This window comes from Panicum hallii, chromosome 7 (assembly GCF_002211085.1).
Source record: "Panicum hallii strain FIL2 chromosome 7, PHallii_v3.1, whole genome shotgun sequence".
NCBI classification, from domain to species: Eukaryota; Viridiplantae; Streptophyta; class Magnoliopsida; order Poales; family Poaceae; genus Panicum; species Panicum hallii.
Genome location: NC_038048.1, coordinates 30,756,103 through 30,774,961, shown reverse-complemented (window position 1 = coordinate 30,774,961; position 18,859 = coordinate 30,756,103). Strand labels below are relative to the sequence as shown.

The 18,859-nt window shown below is 43.0% G+C and overlaps 1 protein-coding gene across 1 annotated transcript; it reads right to left on the bottom strand.

Annotated features, from left to right (window-relative positions):
• Positions 1-11,412: 11,412 nt before the first annotated feature.
• Positions 11,413-18,859, bottom strand: LOC112898991 (kinesin-like protein KIN-12A). Its single transcript, XM_025967321.1, has 16 exons — positions 18,539-18,859; positions 18,270-18,431; positions 17,555-17,638; positions 17,333-17,455; positions 17,191-17,250; positions 17,050-17,103; positions 16,871-16,966; positions 16,336-16,431; positions 15,444-15,589; positions 14,454-14,606; positions 14,236-14,365; positions 13,434-14,132; positions 13,246-13,344; positions 13,021-13,173; positions 12,205-12,921; positions 11,413-11,990 (listed from the first exon to the last, which is right to left on the bottom strand). The coding sequence occupies exons 1-16, from the start codon at positions 18,857-18,859 to the stop codon at positions 11,679-11,681; spliced, it is 3,405 nt and encodes a 1,134-aa protein (XP_025823106.1). The 3' UTR covers positions 11,413-11,678.

Below are 18,859 nucleotides of genomic sequence, written 5' to 3'. Positions count from 1 at the left end.
ACTGGTCTGGATCTTACCTACCGATCGTTGATCAATAATCAGTCAACAAACACTTGCAATATAGTTTTCTATGGTACTCGGATATCTTCTTTGTTTTAAGGAAAATCTAAAAAAAAACTCCCACAATTTTAATATGGTGCATGTTTTTCCATCAAAACCGAGCTAGCTAAGGTTGTCTAGCGGGAGAAGACAGTTTGGCAGATGACACCAAAGCGTTGCAACTGCAGATGGAACAATAAACCGAAATGGGAGATCTCATCCGCCGAACGAATAAAAAGGGAGAAGATTCTCCTTAAAAAACATGCATCTTTCAGCTTAATATATCAGTGTCAAGGGATCATTATTGATTGATCAGCTCTGTGAAGTTGAGGTGGGTGCTATGCCAGCTACTACATAGCGGCCCCGGCCATGCGAATGGCATGCACTTGCAAAGTGAAAAAAAGAAAGTGCAGAGAAGGTTGGATGTTCTCTCCGATGTGTTGCCAAAATCCTATGTCAACATCCACATGTTTGCCGGACACTGGCAAGCATAGCATCCGAGTTCTGGATGGGCTCACTTTTACTGACCTAGGCATGCGTGAAAAATAAACAAGCACTACGTGAAAAGCTTTTTAGTAACATGGCATTGGTAACGGGCATACCGTTACAAGAAAAATTAAAGGTAACGGACCTTGATAATATCTGTTACCAATAAGATCCCCAGGTCTGTACCCGATCTGGACAATAATGATGTCCGTTACCGACAACTAACAAGCTATTGGTAATGGACTTTATCTACGTCCGTGTTAACACCCATTACCGATACGGTGAACAATGGTAACAGACGTTTGTTGCCCATTATAAATAGTTGCTTATTTGTAACGGGCATTATTGCCCGTTATAAATAAGTTCACTCCAGGATATATGGACGCGCTTCTTCATTTCAGAATCACAAGTCCAAATGTCGCTGCAAACCCTAGCCTTCTCTTGTCGCCGCCGGCGCTGCCACCCAACGCACGTGCGCATGCCGTCAACATAGCACCCCGGTAGATCCGGCGTGCGGCCGGCCTCACCGAGCCTCCTCCACTGCCGCGCCTTCCGGACCTCGACGTCCTCCGCCGAGGTGAGTCCTCCTCCTTATGCCCTATGGATGCATGGATTGATGAATGTGTTGTGATATGATGGATGAATGTGGTATGATATGGGGCTGGATGCACGATTTTGAATGTTAGACGAATGTTAGTTTATGGGCCTGGATGAATGTGCTATGTATGATATGGTTGGAACAATGTTAGTTTATGGGTGCATCATATTAATGAATATGAAAATCCTCGATTCGATTACAAGAAAGAAGCTTCAATGTCTACATTCTTTCTCTTTCATTAAAGATGAATATAGAGAGAGACACATAAAGAGACGCATAGAGAGACACATAGAGAGACTGATAATATGGACATTGCAGACTCCTTTTTTAGTCCTCGATTCGATTACAAGGAGTCTACGATGTCCAAGTTCTCTCTCTCTCTCTCTCTCTCTCGTGAGAGACAAATACATAGACAAACATACATAAAGAGAGTGATAATATAGACATTGTAGACTCCTTTTCTAACCAAATATGAGGTCTGTCTATTAATCTTATTAATCTTGTTGTTATTTATTAACTTTCATATATGAATGAAGATATGAATATTAACTTTCATATATTGATCTTGTTGTTATTTATTTAAAGCAATGATTTGGCCTCGAGCATTGGAGCATCGGGCCAAAGCCCGTCTAAGGGTTCGCAAGTGGATGGCGCATGCAGGGCATGGCCCTCTTGCCATTAGAGCGGTGGATTGTGCAGGGCTTCGAAGCATTCGTGTCCGGGAACATATGCGGCCAACGAATCGCGCACTAGAGTGGATGCATGCGACTTGTAGAAATAAAGTGCATATGTCCATCTACAGCTGTGCTGAAGATAAAGCTCTGCTGGCCCAACGCAAGGCGAGACGCAAGGAGTTGGAACTTGCGGTAGTTGATTATTAGATGGAGATGGTGCTCAAGGTAGTTTGGCATATCGTAGTTAGAAGGCAAGATTAGTTTGTACTAGATGGTAGCTATATATACGAATGAACTTGAACATGATGCTTGTAATTATATGATATTTATATCTTCACTTAACTTGAAGCCCCCCAGGTGATAACTAATTATCCTGTAATTATGTTGTGGATGAGAGATTGGTTCTTTCTTGTATCCAAAAATGTCCTGCACTTTCCACTGCTTATAAAACACTAGTTGATGACTTATAAGTCCAGTGCGACAACCGATATTGATTAGGATTACCCAGCAAATTTAGATTGTCGTTATCTAGGGGGGCATAGGACATTTGTAACGGACGACATTCTATGCCCGTTACAAATAAGTTAGCGGTAACGGGCCTCAAATGAAGTCCGTTGCCTTTGAGGTGTCAATGACCCGTTACCACTATTGACTGTGGGCCCAACGGGAGCAGTCGCATAAGGTGATTAGTCGCATAAGGTGATTGGTAACGGACGTTGCTTAAAGCCTATTATCATTGTAAGAAATAGGTAGCCCGTTACCAATAACCGATTATTAGTAACCCAATTATGATAACATTGGATGTGCCCGTTATCAATGCTAGTCTTCGTCCGTTATCAATAACCCTATTCTCACATAGTGAAGGAATCTGGAAGAAGAAAAGCGTCCATGTAGCATATATATATATGGGGCAGGTATATGTACACTACACCGTCACTGGCACTATTTTTTTCCAGCTAGCCACGCATAGAAGCGACTTCTTGTAACCACTTAGTACCTCTAGGTGGTTTATATAAACCTACTTTATTATACTTCACCTATTCAAGGTCGGGGCTACTAGCGGTCGGATGTCCGGGCGCTGCATCAAACGCTCTGATCAAAGTTAATTACTGTCTTTGGACAATAATAAAAAAACTCCCACAGAAACATTCTATAATGTTGCATTCATCTGTCTGTCTGCACGCTCACCCTCAAGCTGATCATGCTGTTCATTGCCTTAATTATTCCCTTCTTCAGTTCCCTGTTCTCATCACAAAAATTCTGCCTTGAGTTCCCACCATGAAAATTAAGTGCAAATCACAAGGTCTCACCGCCAAGATATATCCTGCAACAAACAAGATTAACATATGCAACAGCCAATTTATGGATGTGCAACATTCAAAAACCATATCCATAACATCTCTTAGCTATGAATACAACATGCAGAATCCTAATCTAAGATAAAAGTACGAGGCTGCAACATACAAATGTATAATCACAACATCACAAAAAAACAAGTTACAACATAAAAAAATTTGAACCCAGAAATCGTCACTTGTTTATTTCCAGTCTCACTATCTTTCTCCATGTCAAATCATGGGATGCAACATCAGAAAGTATCGCTTGCAACATCCCAAATAATCTTTTGCAACATCCCAATTCACATGTGACCACATTAAAAAATCAAAACACCTACCGTTGCAACATCCCCAAATCAGTAACCAAAACATATCAATTCACTTGTTGCAACATGGAAAAAAATGACGCTGCGTGGGATCAAGAAGTGGTGGTGCTGAAGGTGAAGCAGGAGGAGGAGCTCGTCGCAGGCTCACGGCACCAAGCGACGACGGTGCACGCCATGGAGGCTAGGAGGTACCTCGAGGTGTTTGTTCATGTCTATGTGCAGTTACGCCACAAGGAATTAACAATGGCCAGGTGGAGCAGCGTGGTGTTGCGGTGCACCGGGTCGAGAAGGAGGAGCGGCGGGGTTCTCGCACGGGTGCCATGATGCGGTGAAGCACAACAAGACCACGTCGGCGAGCATGAGCAGTAGAAACCAGCCGTGCGCGGCGTGGAGACCCAAGGATGGAACCTGTTGGCTCAAAAAACCGGCCGACGATGATTATTCCTCACGCACAACACTCCATATGGGAGATTTGCTTAGCTCCCGTGCAGGTCCTTAGCTTTTTGAGGTACACGGCGGGTCAGTCAGTTTGACCATTCAACTAACAAGGTGTGCAACGACGTCATATCGGCCAGTTAATAGAATCACAATGCTTAGCCAATACGATATTTGGATAAATAATATATACGAAGATCTATCGGCTGGATGATAGAATTGAAGTACACACGGCCGACGACCAATGGCCGATGCGATAATTAATCATTTAGTCGCACATCGGCCGGAATAGAATTAACAAACTGAGCAACCGTCGAACGAATAAATCGTCATAAATAGGACAAGTAAGCTGATGACATTAATCTAGCGTCAGCACCTGTCGGATCGGATTTAACCAAGACAGCGCTGGCAGCAGGGCGGTAGATTTAAAAGTCATCAGATGATGAATCTAAATGCGACGAGATGAAAGTTCGGTAAAGGCTCAGTAAAGACCAAGAAAAAGAAACTATCAGCTATGATTCTTTCATTAATAAAACTAATCTTTTGCTAGCAGTTAAGCAACAGATTCAATAGATATGAGCCGACAGATCTAAATAAGGCCAAGATAACTACGATTCTATCAGATCTAGCAACAGATCGAACGATGCAGCCTTACAAGATATGATAGGAATCGATAACTGATAGATGAACTGGATGAAATTACAGCGATGCGCCGGTAATCAAAGTCTAGAGCACCTGAGGATGGCAATGCTTGCAAGCGAACCGGAGGTCAAGGCGATGCAGCCCTGTTCATCGAAGAAGACGCCGAGTAGCTGCATTACTCCTATTCCTAGAGGTTGGCGTTGAGCCAAGAAGAAAATAGAATTAATGTATTGATCGAGAGATAGATTTACAATGGCACGGGTATATATTGATACCCTGGACAAAAGACTCCTGAGCCGTATAAAAAGTTGCCTAACAAGAAATATCTAAATAAAAGGAAATGTTAAGATATAGGGACTCTAATTTTCCTTTTGTAGAGTCTTTTCTAATAAAGCTTCTTTAACCGATTGTGTCCTTTCTTGATATCAAATCATCGGTTTCCTTCCATATACTCTATTAGCTACAAAATTATCAAATTTTTATGCGAACACATCCCCTAGTTTTGGAGTATGAATGCTTCATACTTCAAATTAATCTTCATTAAAGTCTGATACCTCTTAAGCCGATGACTTCAACTTCTGGCTATTCATCTTCGGCTTGCACAAGGCTGATAAACCTTCTCGGCTACGCAGCTTCCGATGTTGGTTTTTCTTTTTTCCCTTGCTAATCGGCTATGCCGATTTTTTTTACCCTTTTCTTCCACCAATGATCGGCCCTGCTTAGCCTCTTTGCCTCCTCCATCGGTCACAGCCATCCGTAAAAGAAGGTGCAGCTTCATCGGCCGCTCCATCATTAGCAGTAGGACCATCTCCATCGTAGCCGATGAAAACCTCCAGATGAACAAGATCGGCAGCAACAAAAATGACAACACAACTAACGCAGATGATCAATGATATTTCTTCCGCGTCCCACTGGTTTTGAAGTACGAGAAATCATACTTCAAAATTATCTTCTTTCTGATCTTGATAACTCCAAAATTGATCCTCCTTTATACTTGTAATCGGCTTTCATAAGCTGATACTGTCTGCATCAGATGAGCTAGGCTGTCGAACTCTTGAGGAAAAAAATTTCTTTGATAGGCTTGATAGCCCTTGGAATGCGATATCTTCTTGCCGCTCAACCAATATTAAGTCTGAAAGTTTCATCTCATCGATTCCAGCAAAGAAATATTTGTGAAATTGCCTCTCAAGATCGGCCTATTCTCTAACAGAATTTGGTGGCAATGATGAAAACCATGTGAAAGCAGATCCAGTTAAAGACAATAAAAACAGTCTAGCTTTCAGAGCTTCTTCAGCCGATGCCTTCCCGTATTGCGCTAAGAATCGGCTGATGTGTTCAATTGTAGATATATCATCTTACCCTGAATATTTGGAAAACTCTGGAATCTTGTATCGATGTAGCAATGGAAGCCTATCAAACCACTGAGGATACGGTTGCCGATACACACAAGTTTGTTCCTTGGACTTAAGTCCAAACTGCTCCTCTACTAATTTTGCAATTCTACCAGCCCAACCATTGTTCCTCTGATGGTATTGCTCCCCTCCATACTCATGCCTCTGGAGTTCTTCTAGCCGATATAGCTGATATGGCTCTTCATCCATATATTGAAGTGGTTGCTCCCTCAGCTGATATTGTTGTGGTTCCTCATGCTGATGATATTGTACTTGGTCATCGAGTTGCCCACCGAGCATAATTTTCGGCATTGGCATCTTCTGAATTGGCCCTTGTTGTGTCGTGACGAAGGAGTCTAGCCAGAGCTTTTGAAAATTAGCGATATTTTTCTCCACCAGTTGCTTCTGCTCCTTTGTCAAACCTTCCATCGTGACTTGTTCCTCAGACATGTCGGCTTGAATATCACTAGCTGGGTTAATAGCGATATTTAATTTAATCTATCCCACTGGGCTTGCTAATATGCGTTGGTGTAAAAAATCAGCCGACGATGATGATTTCTCACGCAACGCTCGGATCTGGAAGATCTGCTTAGCTCCAGTGTAGGTCTTTAGCTTCTTGAGCTTCGCGGCATGCCAGTCAGTTTGACCATTCAGCTGACAAGGTGTGCAACGACATCATATCGGCCCGTTAATAGAATCATAATGCTTAGACGATACAACGCGGACAAATAATGTATACGAAAATCTATCGGCGGGATGATAGAATTGAAATACACATAGCCGACGACCAATGGCCGATGCGATAATTAATCAGTTAGTCGCCCATCGGCCGGAATAGAATTAACAAACTGAGCAATCACCGAACAAATAAATCGTTATAAATAGGACAAGCAAGCTGATGATAATTAATCTAATGTCACCACCAGTTGGATCGAACTTAACTGAGACCACGTTGGCAGCAGGGCGGTAGACTTAAAACTCACTGGCCGATGAATCTAAATACGACAACATAAAAGGTCGGTAAAGGCTCAGTAAAGACTAAGAAAAAAATTATCAGCTAATTAGAACTAACCTGATGCTTTCAATAATAATACCAATCTTTTGCTATTAGCAGTTAAGCAACAGATTCAATAGATATAAGCCGATAGATCTAAATAAGGATAAGATAAATGTGATTCTATCAGATCTAGCAAGAGGTCAAACGTTACAGCCTTATAAGATATGATAGGAATCGATAACTGATAGATGAACTAGACGAAATTACAGCAATGCACCGGTAATCAAAGTCTAGAGCATCTTAGGATGGCAATGCTTGCAAGCGAACTGGAGGTCGAGACGATGCAGCCTTGTTCACCAAAGAAGACACAAGTAGTTACATTACTCCTACTCCTAGAGTTTGGCGTTGAGGCAAGAAGAAAATAGAGTTTATGTACTGATTAAGAGATAGATTTACAATGGTCAAAAGTACATATTTATACCCTAGACAAAAGATTCCTACTTGATCCGTACAAAAAGTTGCCTAACTAGAAATATCTAAATCAAAGGAAACATTATGATACATAAACTCTAATTTTCCTTTTGAGTCTTTTCTATTAAAGCTTTCGTGACCGATGGTGTCCTTCCTTGGTATTAAATCATTGGTTTCCTTCCATACACTCTATATTAGCCACAAAATTACCAAATTTTGATGCGAACGAACAAAACCTAGATAAGCGCTAGACGAGTGGACGTACGAGGAGCGCGTCCGATTTTTTTCAGTCACGTCGGACGCTCGAGCCGTAGCATTTCTGATTCAAGGTTGGCTAATTTTCCCTGTTAATTAGAAAAATATAGGTTACTTATTAGAAAAACTATTCAAAACAACAACCTATATAACCCCCAAGACAACAATCTAAATAACCCCTAAGACATTCTTAGAGGCTGTTTGGCCAACACTGCCCTACACACGGATGGTAAATAATGCAGTAGATTTCTTGGGTCCCGTCTAATCTCTGTTTTTTTTTCACACTACACCAAGGTTAGTTTGATGACTGGAATCAATTCACAGGATTACGTACTCTGCTCCCCGGCGTACGATCCACCTTGTGGCTGGTCCATCGGTCGTCGTCAGCACGTACCCTAGAACAGGTGCTAGACGCATAGCGGATGCGGATCGATACATGGAAGACACTATAGTCACGAACGCACAGGAGGGCTACTACTACGTACTACTATATTACTATATATAGGCTATAGGATAGGCTGCACTCTACTGATGCACCGCGAGCTACTGGCACACAGTGGCTTCATTCATGAACGTCCGCGGCGTGTCGTCTTCCTCCTCTGGATCGATCGGCATGAAGATCATAAGCTGCGCCGCCTGAGCTACGCCGACGAGTCGTGTTCGTTCGCCGCCCCACAGCTGACTGTTCGTGTCTGCCCGCCCGCGCGGCCGATCGGGGCCCCGGCTGCCCGGCCGCCGGCCGGCCAGGCTCGCCTCTGCCATCGGCGCATGATCGATCGCCCTAGCTAGCTGGCTAGCCGGCCTGTGCGCATCGGCCAGTGCGCACATTCCCGGCCGGGCTGGACTGCGAGTAGTAATAAATCCCGCGGGGCCCTCACCCCGTCCAGGCCATGTTCGGTTGGAAGGGGATTGAAAGGGATTAGAGAGGGTTGGGAGGGATTAAATTTCCAACAAGTTGAAATCTCACTCAATTCACTCCAATCTCCCTCAATCCCCTTGTGAAAGCGATTAACCGAACAAACGTTGGGATCGGACGACGATAAGAATTTAATACGAGCAGCTAGGGCAAGGATCTTCCGTTCCACTCAGTACACATGGATTGGGATGTACATGTGATGGGAATACGTACAGCCGCGCGTGTACTGTGCTCCATTTCTTCTCTTGTAGATCTTCTGATGCTCGCAGCCTGTTGGCATTGTTTCCCTCTTAAAAAATTGTAACATGTACAAGCTCTGTTCTCAAATATATAATATTTAAAATTAGTCCTCTGATCCAAACTTTTGTATTAAAGTTTTTTGTCCATAAACTTTTGTGTCACAGGTGAGTCATGAACCTTTTGCATCTTCCAAGAAGAACCGAGCAGCAGGCCACCAGTGCTCCGCGCGGAGGTGGGACTTGGCCGTGCCATCCTGACCCGGTTCGGTCCTCCCGTGCCTCGGGTCTACTCCCTTCATCCTAAAATAAGCTTTGTTTTATTTTAGTATTTAAATTTTATCCCATAAAAATTGCTCTTTTAGATTATAATAAGATCCATTAAATTAAAGCGATACCGAGTACCAAGAAAATATTATATAGGAAAACGTATAGAACCAATCAAATACTTAATCAAATACTTAGTAGATGTTATTTTTCTAATTTCAATGCATATGCATTCATTAAAGCTCTAGAAAATTAAATAAATACATGGTGTTAGTGTTTTACCGCCACGCCCACGGAGGGATACCCCTGAGGTGGTGAGTTTGTAGGTAGTATGTCGCCGAGATCAAAACCTCGAAGGTGCAAAGGAATACAAGGTTTAGACAGGTTCGGACCGTCGAGAGCGTGATACCGTACGTCCTGTATGGTTTGTATTGTCTTTGACGATGATTGTCCCAAGGAGGTCCCTGTCCGCCCTTATATAGTGTAGGGGACAGATTTACATGGAAGTTCTAGTCAGGTAATCCAGGAGTCCTACCCGAATACTTCTCGGGTAGTTTCCTACCGTGTTCGACTAGTTTCACTGCTATACGAGTAATCCTACTGCACTACGAGTAGTTACGACACATGTAGGGCGTGGGCCATGTCCCATCCCATATCCTAGGATAAGTGTGCCACGTGGATAATCCCGTGTACCCGGGTCTGACACATGGATTTTAATCACAATTGCTAGAAGTAATTAGGGTAACAAGATCATTTCTTAAGGTGAGTAATATGTCTGAAATTTTCTAAAACAACACTTATTTTGGAAGTGGAGTAGACTTCTATGAACGTTCGGGGCATCGTGCCGTGTCGTGTTGGCACGATAAATCTTTTACCAAGTCCAAGCATGGCCCGCGGCATGTCGGCACATCTTCATACCATGGTGGTCTAAGCACGGCTCTCCAGATACTTGCAGTTGGTTTGCTACTCGTCGTTAAAAAAAGAGATAGTCACGACTAATCCACCATGCGTATGCGTTGTTACTTATACCAATAATAAGAAAAAAATATTCAAACTGATATAAGAAAAATAAGTAAGATGAGATAAAATTGAGGAAAACATGCTTTATCAATTTTGTTTTACATTAGTACACTGCATATGGAAGGCAATATATCTTAACTAGAAAGCACAGAAACCATACATGGTAGAAAAATTATGTGATTTAATTAGGAAGCAACATTAATTACCATAGTAGAACAGCGCGTTATGCGCGGGCCAACGAGTTATTTTTTTGCCGTGCCGGCCCAAACATAACCCAATGCAGATCGTGCCATACAGTTTAGCGTGCTGAGATTCTAGACACGGCACGACCTGGTATGCTGTATTTTAGATCGCGCCAAAAGATCATGCCGTGGCACACCTAAAAATAACACGGCCCAAGTCGCAGCTCTAGGTCCGCGGTCCGCCGGCGAGTCTGGGTGGCCGGCACGACGCCGGCGAGGCTGGGAGGCCCGCGGGCCATAACTGCCCACACGAGCACCGCCCGCCTGCACGACGACGATGGGGACGGAAGGAAGGCCCTATTCGCACGGCCCTAGTACCCACCACGGCCCGGTCCGGTCCCTGAGACATCCTAAACACCTAGGAGCTAGCCTACGGGCTACGGCTGCTGCGTTAGCAAGCTTTGCAGACGATTAGCTGGGCAGGGCCCGGGGCCGCCCACGATTCCGACGTGAACGGCACCCATATTTGGCGCCCCCACAACAGGCCGTCGTCTCACATCACTGCTCGCAGGTTTGAGGTGTCAAAGTGACGAGACGGCTCGTGCAGCAGAGGAGCAGTTCAGGTTCAGAGCTGAGGTTTGGGGGCCGACGGCCGATGCATGAGAAACTTCCAAAGGAACCTCTTGTTTCCCCAAAAGCCAAGCAGATCAACCAGCAGCAGGCTCGTTGCTGTTGCTGTTGCTGTGATACTACCCCTGTTCTTCGCCAACTATTATACAAGAAAAGTAACAGAAACTTTTGCACACTAGGAAACCAATAGTCAACTTGCAGTTCGATCTGCTTCTTCCAAAAACAGAATAGAATAGTAGAAAGAATTTACCAGAAACAGAGGATAATTAGTAAAAAAAAAGGCGTGGCAAACTATGAAGTTTTAGAAAATACTCCGGCCGGCATGAAGATTCATCAGACTGGTTGAGCACATGCTACCAGGACCGGGAAACAGTTCCACAGCACCGCACCAGAAAGGCGGAAAACGAGAAGTGGGGTTAAGAGTTTATGACCTGTAGGTGCAGAAGAATAGTAGCTGCATCGTGCATGACATCTTGGCGTGACACCGAACCACGACCAACCAATACCTTGTCCTGACCAACAGCTTGAGATTTATTTGCAGGGATACAGCAATAGAACATCGGAGTCGCCGCTTTTAATGTAAAAAAAATGTCCATCTAGATTTACAAGACAGGATACAACGTTGTCGAGGATCTGGAAGAATCTGCGTGCACCTCACAAGACGGTGAGGAGGCACCGGCATCCTTCCCCTTCTCTGCTTACCAGGTGTACAAAAATTACACTACCGCCACTTTAATGGTACAACATAGGACCGAATGAAATTAAACCGTGCGTTGTCAGATGTTACACTTGTCGTATCCGTAGAACCACGAGTTCAGGTCCGTGCTCTTGGAGACCTCAAATGATCCGCCTTGTTGCAAGGTGTTGAACTCCTCCTTCCATTGCTGGCCGCTGGGGCTACCAGCAGTGTCATACCTAGGAGACTGAGAAGGCTCTTCTGGCTGTACAGCATCATCCTTGCACTGAGACTGAGAGGACTCGCTAAGACGCTGGTTTAGAGCCAGGATTTCCTGATCGTAGTTCCTTTTCAAGTTGTCAATCTCCTGATAAGCTTTCTCCGTCTCCTGCTCTGCCACCAATGCCCGCTTCTGCGACAAACGAAGGCAAATCTTGTATTACTTTTTACTCAAACTGAAGAATCTATGATCAAGTTACTAGGCTGACAAAATATTGTGAGCATAGACAGTTACACATTTTCATCCTAAAGTTCAGAAATCCTGTTGTATTACCACGTTCCAAGCATCCTACCTACTCTTTTATCTGCCAAAATGTAAAGTCTCAGCAAATGTCAGAAAGCCATACCTTGGCTAGTGCTTCAGCTTCCTCTGCGTCCTTCAATCGTACAAGTAATTCACCAGCTGCTTGAACAGCTTCGGCAGTATCCCTTAGCTGGCCCTGAAGGCCTTCATTTTGTGCTTTTAGAACTGATATTTCAGCTGCAAGGGCATTGATGAACCTCAATTCGGCACCTTTGATACCAGCTTTTTCTGCTCTCGTCTTCACATCCTCAACACCCTCACGCATCCTCCTATGCAGCGCAAGCAAACGGAAATGGTTCTCTTGGAGATCAGCATACTGTTCCAGGTGTCTCGCAGCTCCCTGAATTGCTGTTTGTACTGCCTCCTTCAGTTCCTCTGAGCATTTCTTTTCGGATTCCAATTCTGACTGCAACTTTCCAACAAGGGACTTAGTTGCTTCAAGTTCAAGCCTAAGCTCTTCTGTGAGTGTAATCCATTTACTCTCAGCTTCAGTCCAATCAGGAGCGTCCCCAATATCAGTATCTCCATCCTTGTCTTTTGTGCCAGGCCCAGACAATGGCAGTGGAGGCCAGAGTTTACGAATTGATGATGATGATGAAAGCATATAATGCAACTGATTTTTCAGATCCTGTATCTCCTCCTGTAGAACTTCTTTCTCATCCCCAGAGTTTCTGAACATGTCCAATTCCTCCTGGAGTCTCTTTACTTCAATTTCAGCACGCAAAACATCCGGATGGTTTTCATATTTCTTTTGGAGGATCTGCATTCGTTAGTATAACATAATAGCAAATAAGTAAATGCAGGCTTCAACAAGAAATATAGTAACAGAAGTACAGTGGGAATGGAAAATTCGTGCTACCTTATGCTCATTCAGAAGTGATAAATACTCTTCATTCATGAATTCTTCAGTTGGTAAAGTTCCATCCATGAGACTCTCAAGCCTAGCAATTTTTCCTTCCAGTGTTTGAGCAATTACAGCATTACATTCGCGTTCATGCTTATATTGTTGCACCTGCAAAAACCAGAATGATTAACACAGAGGAACATATAGGTTCTTGTTTTATGTCTAGAGAAGAATACCGACCAGACGATTGAGCTGTTGAATTTCTGCAGCTTGCTTAGCACACTGCTCATCACGCGCCATCTCTCGCCTGATAGCTCCAGCCAAGACCTTTTCCACAGCCTATATGGACATGAGATATGCATGAGTGCTTTACGCCCAACTTAACTGATGTAAAATTCGCACATCAAACTTCTTTTGCTTGAACTTACTTTCAGAAAGTGTTGCTGCTTTTGGTCATCAGCTGGTACTGCTCCATCAGCTGGTACTAATTGTAGATCCCTGGAAGCACTGGGATCCCTAATCTCATTTGCAGAAGCTTCAAGTAGACAACTTGGAATCAGAGCTAGAGGGTTATCTCTGGCTTCAGATTCTTCAGGATCTGTCTGAATTGCAACATCAACCTTGCAAGGCTGAATATCCATGATTCTAGCATTTAACCCAACCGATGCTCTCCTCCATGCACTATTGTTTTGGTGACTTTCAATGACATGAAGTCCCCTCTGTATACTGGCAGCAAGGTTTAACTTGCACTTGCCATCTCCAACATCAGTACCACCGCTAAATTTATTAGCATCACAGCAGGACCTTTTTGTTGATATCAAATTCTTATCCCCATCAAGAACTTCAACATGTGAAGTGCCAGCACATATATCCATAGAAGCTTGCAGTTTAGACCTGTTACCTTTAATAGGAGATACTGCCGTATTATCATGATTGTAGGGCTTCTCAACATCATTCTCATCAATTTCCATTTCCTCATCACTATCTTCTTTGATAGCTTGGAATGTTGTAGGACGACCCAAGCTCATTTTCAGCAGATGCAAACTGCGCCTAGCGTTCCATCCAGAAGCAAAGCAGCCATTGTTTCCTTCTAAGCCTCCATTAGACTTCATCCGGTGAAGTTCGTCCTGCAGTGTAGGATATAGAAAATAAGATACTATTGATAAAACTTGAATCAACATAGCAAAACATTGTAGAGAAACTTGGTTGTCAGGTGATACGCAATCATACCTTCAACTGCCTGATTTGCTCACGCAGCGCATTTACATCCTCAACTTTTTCTTCATTAACTACAGCATTGTTTTTGATAGCTTTTGCACGTTGAGCAAATCTGAGTGTGCTTAATGTTTCACTCTTACAGCTAAATAAGAACAACGAACATCCAGTGAGGTAACCAACAGTAGCTGGCCAGAAGAATTAAACAAATTGCTGTTCTGCTCAGAAAGTACCTTTGGGATGGTGAAACAGCGCAAATCATTGCAAGTTTTGCATTGCCTCCTAGGGATTCTTGTAATAGAAATGTGAGCTTGGAGTCACGATATGGAACATGGTGCCTTTGTTTTCCAGACTGTGATATTTCTGCTAGTATATTAATCAAGTTTCTGCAGTGAACAAAAACATAGTTGTATCAGAACCTTGAGAATCACAACTATATCCAATTGCTGTAAAGTTACAGTATGTAAACTGGGTAGAAAACAATGATAGACGTGTCACTCCCCAAGTCACCTATTTTCCTCCATAACCACTACTTTGTTTTCCTAAACCACATAGGCATGTCAATCAGACCAACTATATATATAAATATAATTTGTGTTCTCAGAAGTAGCCTTCACTTGATTTCAACCTCATATTTTGATTTTTGTTGTGCCAAAACTTTCTACATGCTGCTTAAAGTTAAATTGGTTATCTGGTAGACTGGTACATATCTTAATTTCTGTGCCAAGAACTAAAAAATATGAAATATAGGTAGAAAGAATAGTATATAGCATATCAAAAATAAAAATAATATATTACAAAAATTAACAGATCGTCAAGAGGTTAGCAACAATACATGCTTGGGCAGCAACAATACAGGTTTTATCCCATAAACAACAGTGAGGACAACTATAGAATCGCAGAAAGCACAACTAGCAACAAACAATTTCTTTTACAAAAAAATCTCAAACCGTGACACCCATCATGACAATATTGAAATCAAGAGACCATTCCTCCACAATCAAATTTGGCAACAATTATATGCAGAACAGAACTGATGATAGGCACGACAGCCACTCATGTTTGCCAACTGATGCAGCCATTAAATAACTTGAGAAGTTTCTATGCAGATCTAGTTTCTGAACATCATGCTGTGCAGTAAAACTATATGCATTATTAGTTAATTAGACTTAAACTGAGTTCAGCTATTAGCCGATGTCTTGAGAAATGCAACAGAACTTTACCCGAGCTGTGAAAGTGAACGATTTATATTTCCAGCTTCTTTTAGTCGATCGCCAGCTGCGTGTGTTAGTTTTTGCCGCTCTGATCCAGCAAGATCTACCAAGTTTATCCTGCTTGATCTTGTGCTGCTTGAGCCATCCTCTGGATTCTATAGAACAATAGTAAGCACGTAAATAACTAATAGACACATAAAAAATGAATCCAACAATGATCTTAGACAGCAATTAGTAACCTGAACAACAGAAACATTTTCAATGTATTCATATATGCAAATCAAACAAGGATTTCCTTAACATAAACCTTGTTTCTATCAGTACATGAACACCTACAAGTTTCTAAAGCTGCATATTGCATGGTCAGACAGCGGCAACAAAAAAATGAAAATACGATAAAATATTGTGCTTCAAGAAGTCATGATGATTCTCCTGTGCATAGGAACCAAAGAGATTGCAAGGATTCAGCAGAGTAATATTACCATATGTTTCAGAACACATTTTAAAGAACATTATAGCATTCCATATATGAAACAACAGAATGTGATTCAATAAATTAACTACTGCAAGAGAGCCTCGGGTTGGTATACAAAATCAAACATAAAAAATACATTCACAGTCCGTACAAGCAAATCTAGTTGGCCTGTGCTTTTGTATGAATGGAACAAACTAGAATAAATCTCATGTAAAGCAATGACGAGAACTCAAAAGAACAATCAGCTTGAAGGAAGTCAAAAAGATAGAGCACAATTATCAAAAGGTCAAGAACACTTACTAAAGGTGAGAATGAAAATATTACAATTACATTTTTGTCAATTAACAAGTGCTCAGATAAGTTCAAGATAGGGACTAGCATGATTAATAAATATAAAGTTTTACTGGGCCAAAATTCTATAGATACCTTAGATTCGGACTTAATGACACACGTAAAAACACAATGCGAGCGTGAGCTATCGGCATTTGCACTTGTTGCCCCTGTCCTTCGATTTGCCAGGCCCTGCATCAATTGTAATAAATCTGTTCAACACAAACGAACAAGAATAGTCTGTATTTGCAGAGCTGTAAGCTTGCAGAAATATATCAATTTTTAATTAAGCGGTACTCTGTGTTGTGATCAAATTTTGCAGAACCAAGTGTGATGCAGAAATACAGTTTGTGTACATCAAGTGGTCTTAGAGGTTCCATAAAAATCTTCCATGGTGCTGCAGCTATGTTCAATGACAGATGGAACTCTGGCGAATTTTCTCCCTTTTAACATAATACAGAATGTTTTTGCTCAGTATTTCTACTGGTTAAGGGATAAATTATTATGTACCGCCGAGATTGGTATGTACTAAACACGACTATCAGAAATTAGGTTCAATGCCATCACAACAAATAATGGAGATGCAATATATTGCAATAGATCTTTTAGATGTCAATATTGAGGTACACACCTTCACCAACAACTGAGTTACGTCCTTCATAGTGAAAACATACTGCTTCGTCAATGATTCAACATAAACACAGGCAGTTCTGACATCCTCTCTAATCTGCAAAGGAATAGGTTATATATTAGCAAAATGAGTAAAGGATTTGGTGTTATGCTACTATACTTCACCATTCGTTTTTTCACCTGAAGATTCTTCTGCGAGGGATCTAGCAAATCAGTTATCTGTTCATTGTAGATCTGTGCATTATAATAAAACTGGATCACATTTCCTGAGCCAAACAAGAATGGATACAATATGTTCTAGGTACTAAGAACAGAAATTGCCTCAAGAAACGAGCAGACACAATTGTAAGTTAGCTCTTTATCCGCATGTTTAACTTGTTCCTGCAAATGGGACAGCAAGTTTCAGCTTCAACTCAGAGAAATTCTTGAAAGGAAAAAAAGGTAGAAAATAAAATCACATTACTTCTTTAATGCGGGAGAATAACTGCTCAAATACGCGGGGTGTCAGCCCCCTCTCACTGTTCACTGAATCTTCTGAAAGCGCAGACAGAGGCCCCCACATAGTGTAGGTTTTTCCACTGCCAGTCTTTTAATGTGACAAAATAAGAATGAGGGAGTATCAGTCAATTTATTTCCAGGTCCCAGACATAACTTGATTTAGATATTCAACTGAAGATAAAATCACCTGTCCGTAGGCAAATATCGAGCTGTTGAAACCCGATAAGCAATTCTCAACAAGTGGCAGCCCAACAAGGTTAAATATATCATCCTATAAAAGAATATACATATTAAACACATATGGACTTAAACCATCACAACACCAAACAGTGATTGTGATGGTTTAACATATTAAACACATATGGACGTAAACCATCACAACACCAAACAGGAGATAGAGACAAAATTAATTAACTTAATAATGAATCAAACAGCAGTTTTATCCTTTCAAGAACAAAATCCAGTAAGTGTACACAATTCTGTCAACGTAGCATGCTCAGAACGAAACTAGCTCCTGAGCAAAATTGCTGCAAGATGAAAGAATTCACTGCCGTGACAACTAACATTAGCTACGTGTGCAAAAAGCAGACAGAACTCGACCCTGGCCTCTGCCAAATCATACCACGATCATGCTATAGTCACCAATGCAGAAAAGCTTCATGGTTACATTGATCCACTATTGCAAACATCGCCTCAGAAATGTACTAGTAAGTTAGTAACACTATACCAGCGCCAGTTCTCTCAGATCGTACTCTCAGACATAAGCAGCACCAGATATCAAATCATTTACCAGTTACCACAACCATTTATACATCTAACCCGAAAATTGAGCTGAGCCCTTCAATGTCCACCGAATTCCCAAGCTCAGAGAAATTACCCCCAAAAATTTCACCCAGCCTCACCTGCGTGGAGACCGCGTCGGCGACGGCATCGAACGTGAAGTCCTGCCCCTGGATCGCGACCGAGTTGACCGCCGTCTTTCGCACGCAGGCCTCCGGGCCCCGACCATCCTCGCCCGCCTCCTCCTCGTCGACCCGGCACGGCGGCCGTATCCTCACCACCACCTGCGCCCCAAACAACAGCGAAACCGGCAGAGCCAGCACCCGTCAAGCCAGATCCGACGCCCCCCAGCACCGGATCCCTGAAGCCACTCACGAAACCCTAGCCGTACCTGGACGCCGGAGTCCGACGCGGGCGCGGCGTCGTGCGGCGGGGCCGCCGCGGAGGAGATGTCGAGCTTCCTCTTGAGCGGGTTCGAGGAAGGCGGGCGCGGGGGGCGGTTGCGGGTGGAGAGCGGCTTGGCGGCGGAGGACGGGGAGCGGAACGGGTCGGGGCCGTGGTGGTGCGCCGGGGAGGAGTAGGAGGAAGGGTCGACGTTCTCCTTGGGGACGCGGCGCCGCGGAGGGGTCTCGCCGCCGCCGCCGGAGAAGGGCGGCGGCGGCGGCGTGGTGGGGTGGCGCGCTTGCCGCGAGAAGAGGGAGAGAGACCGCAT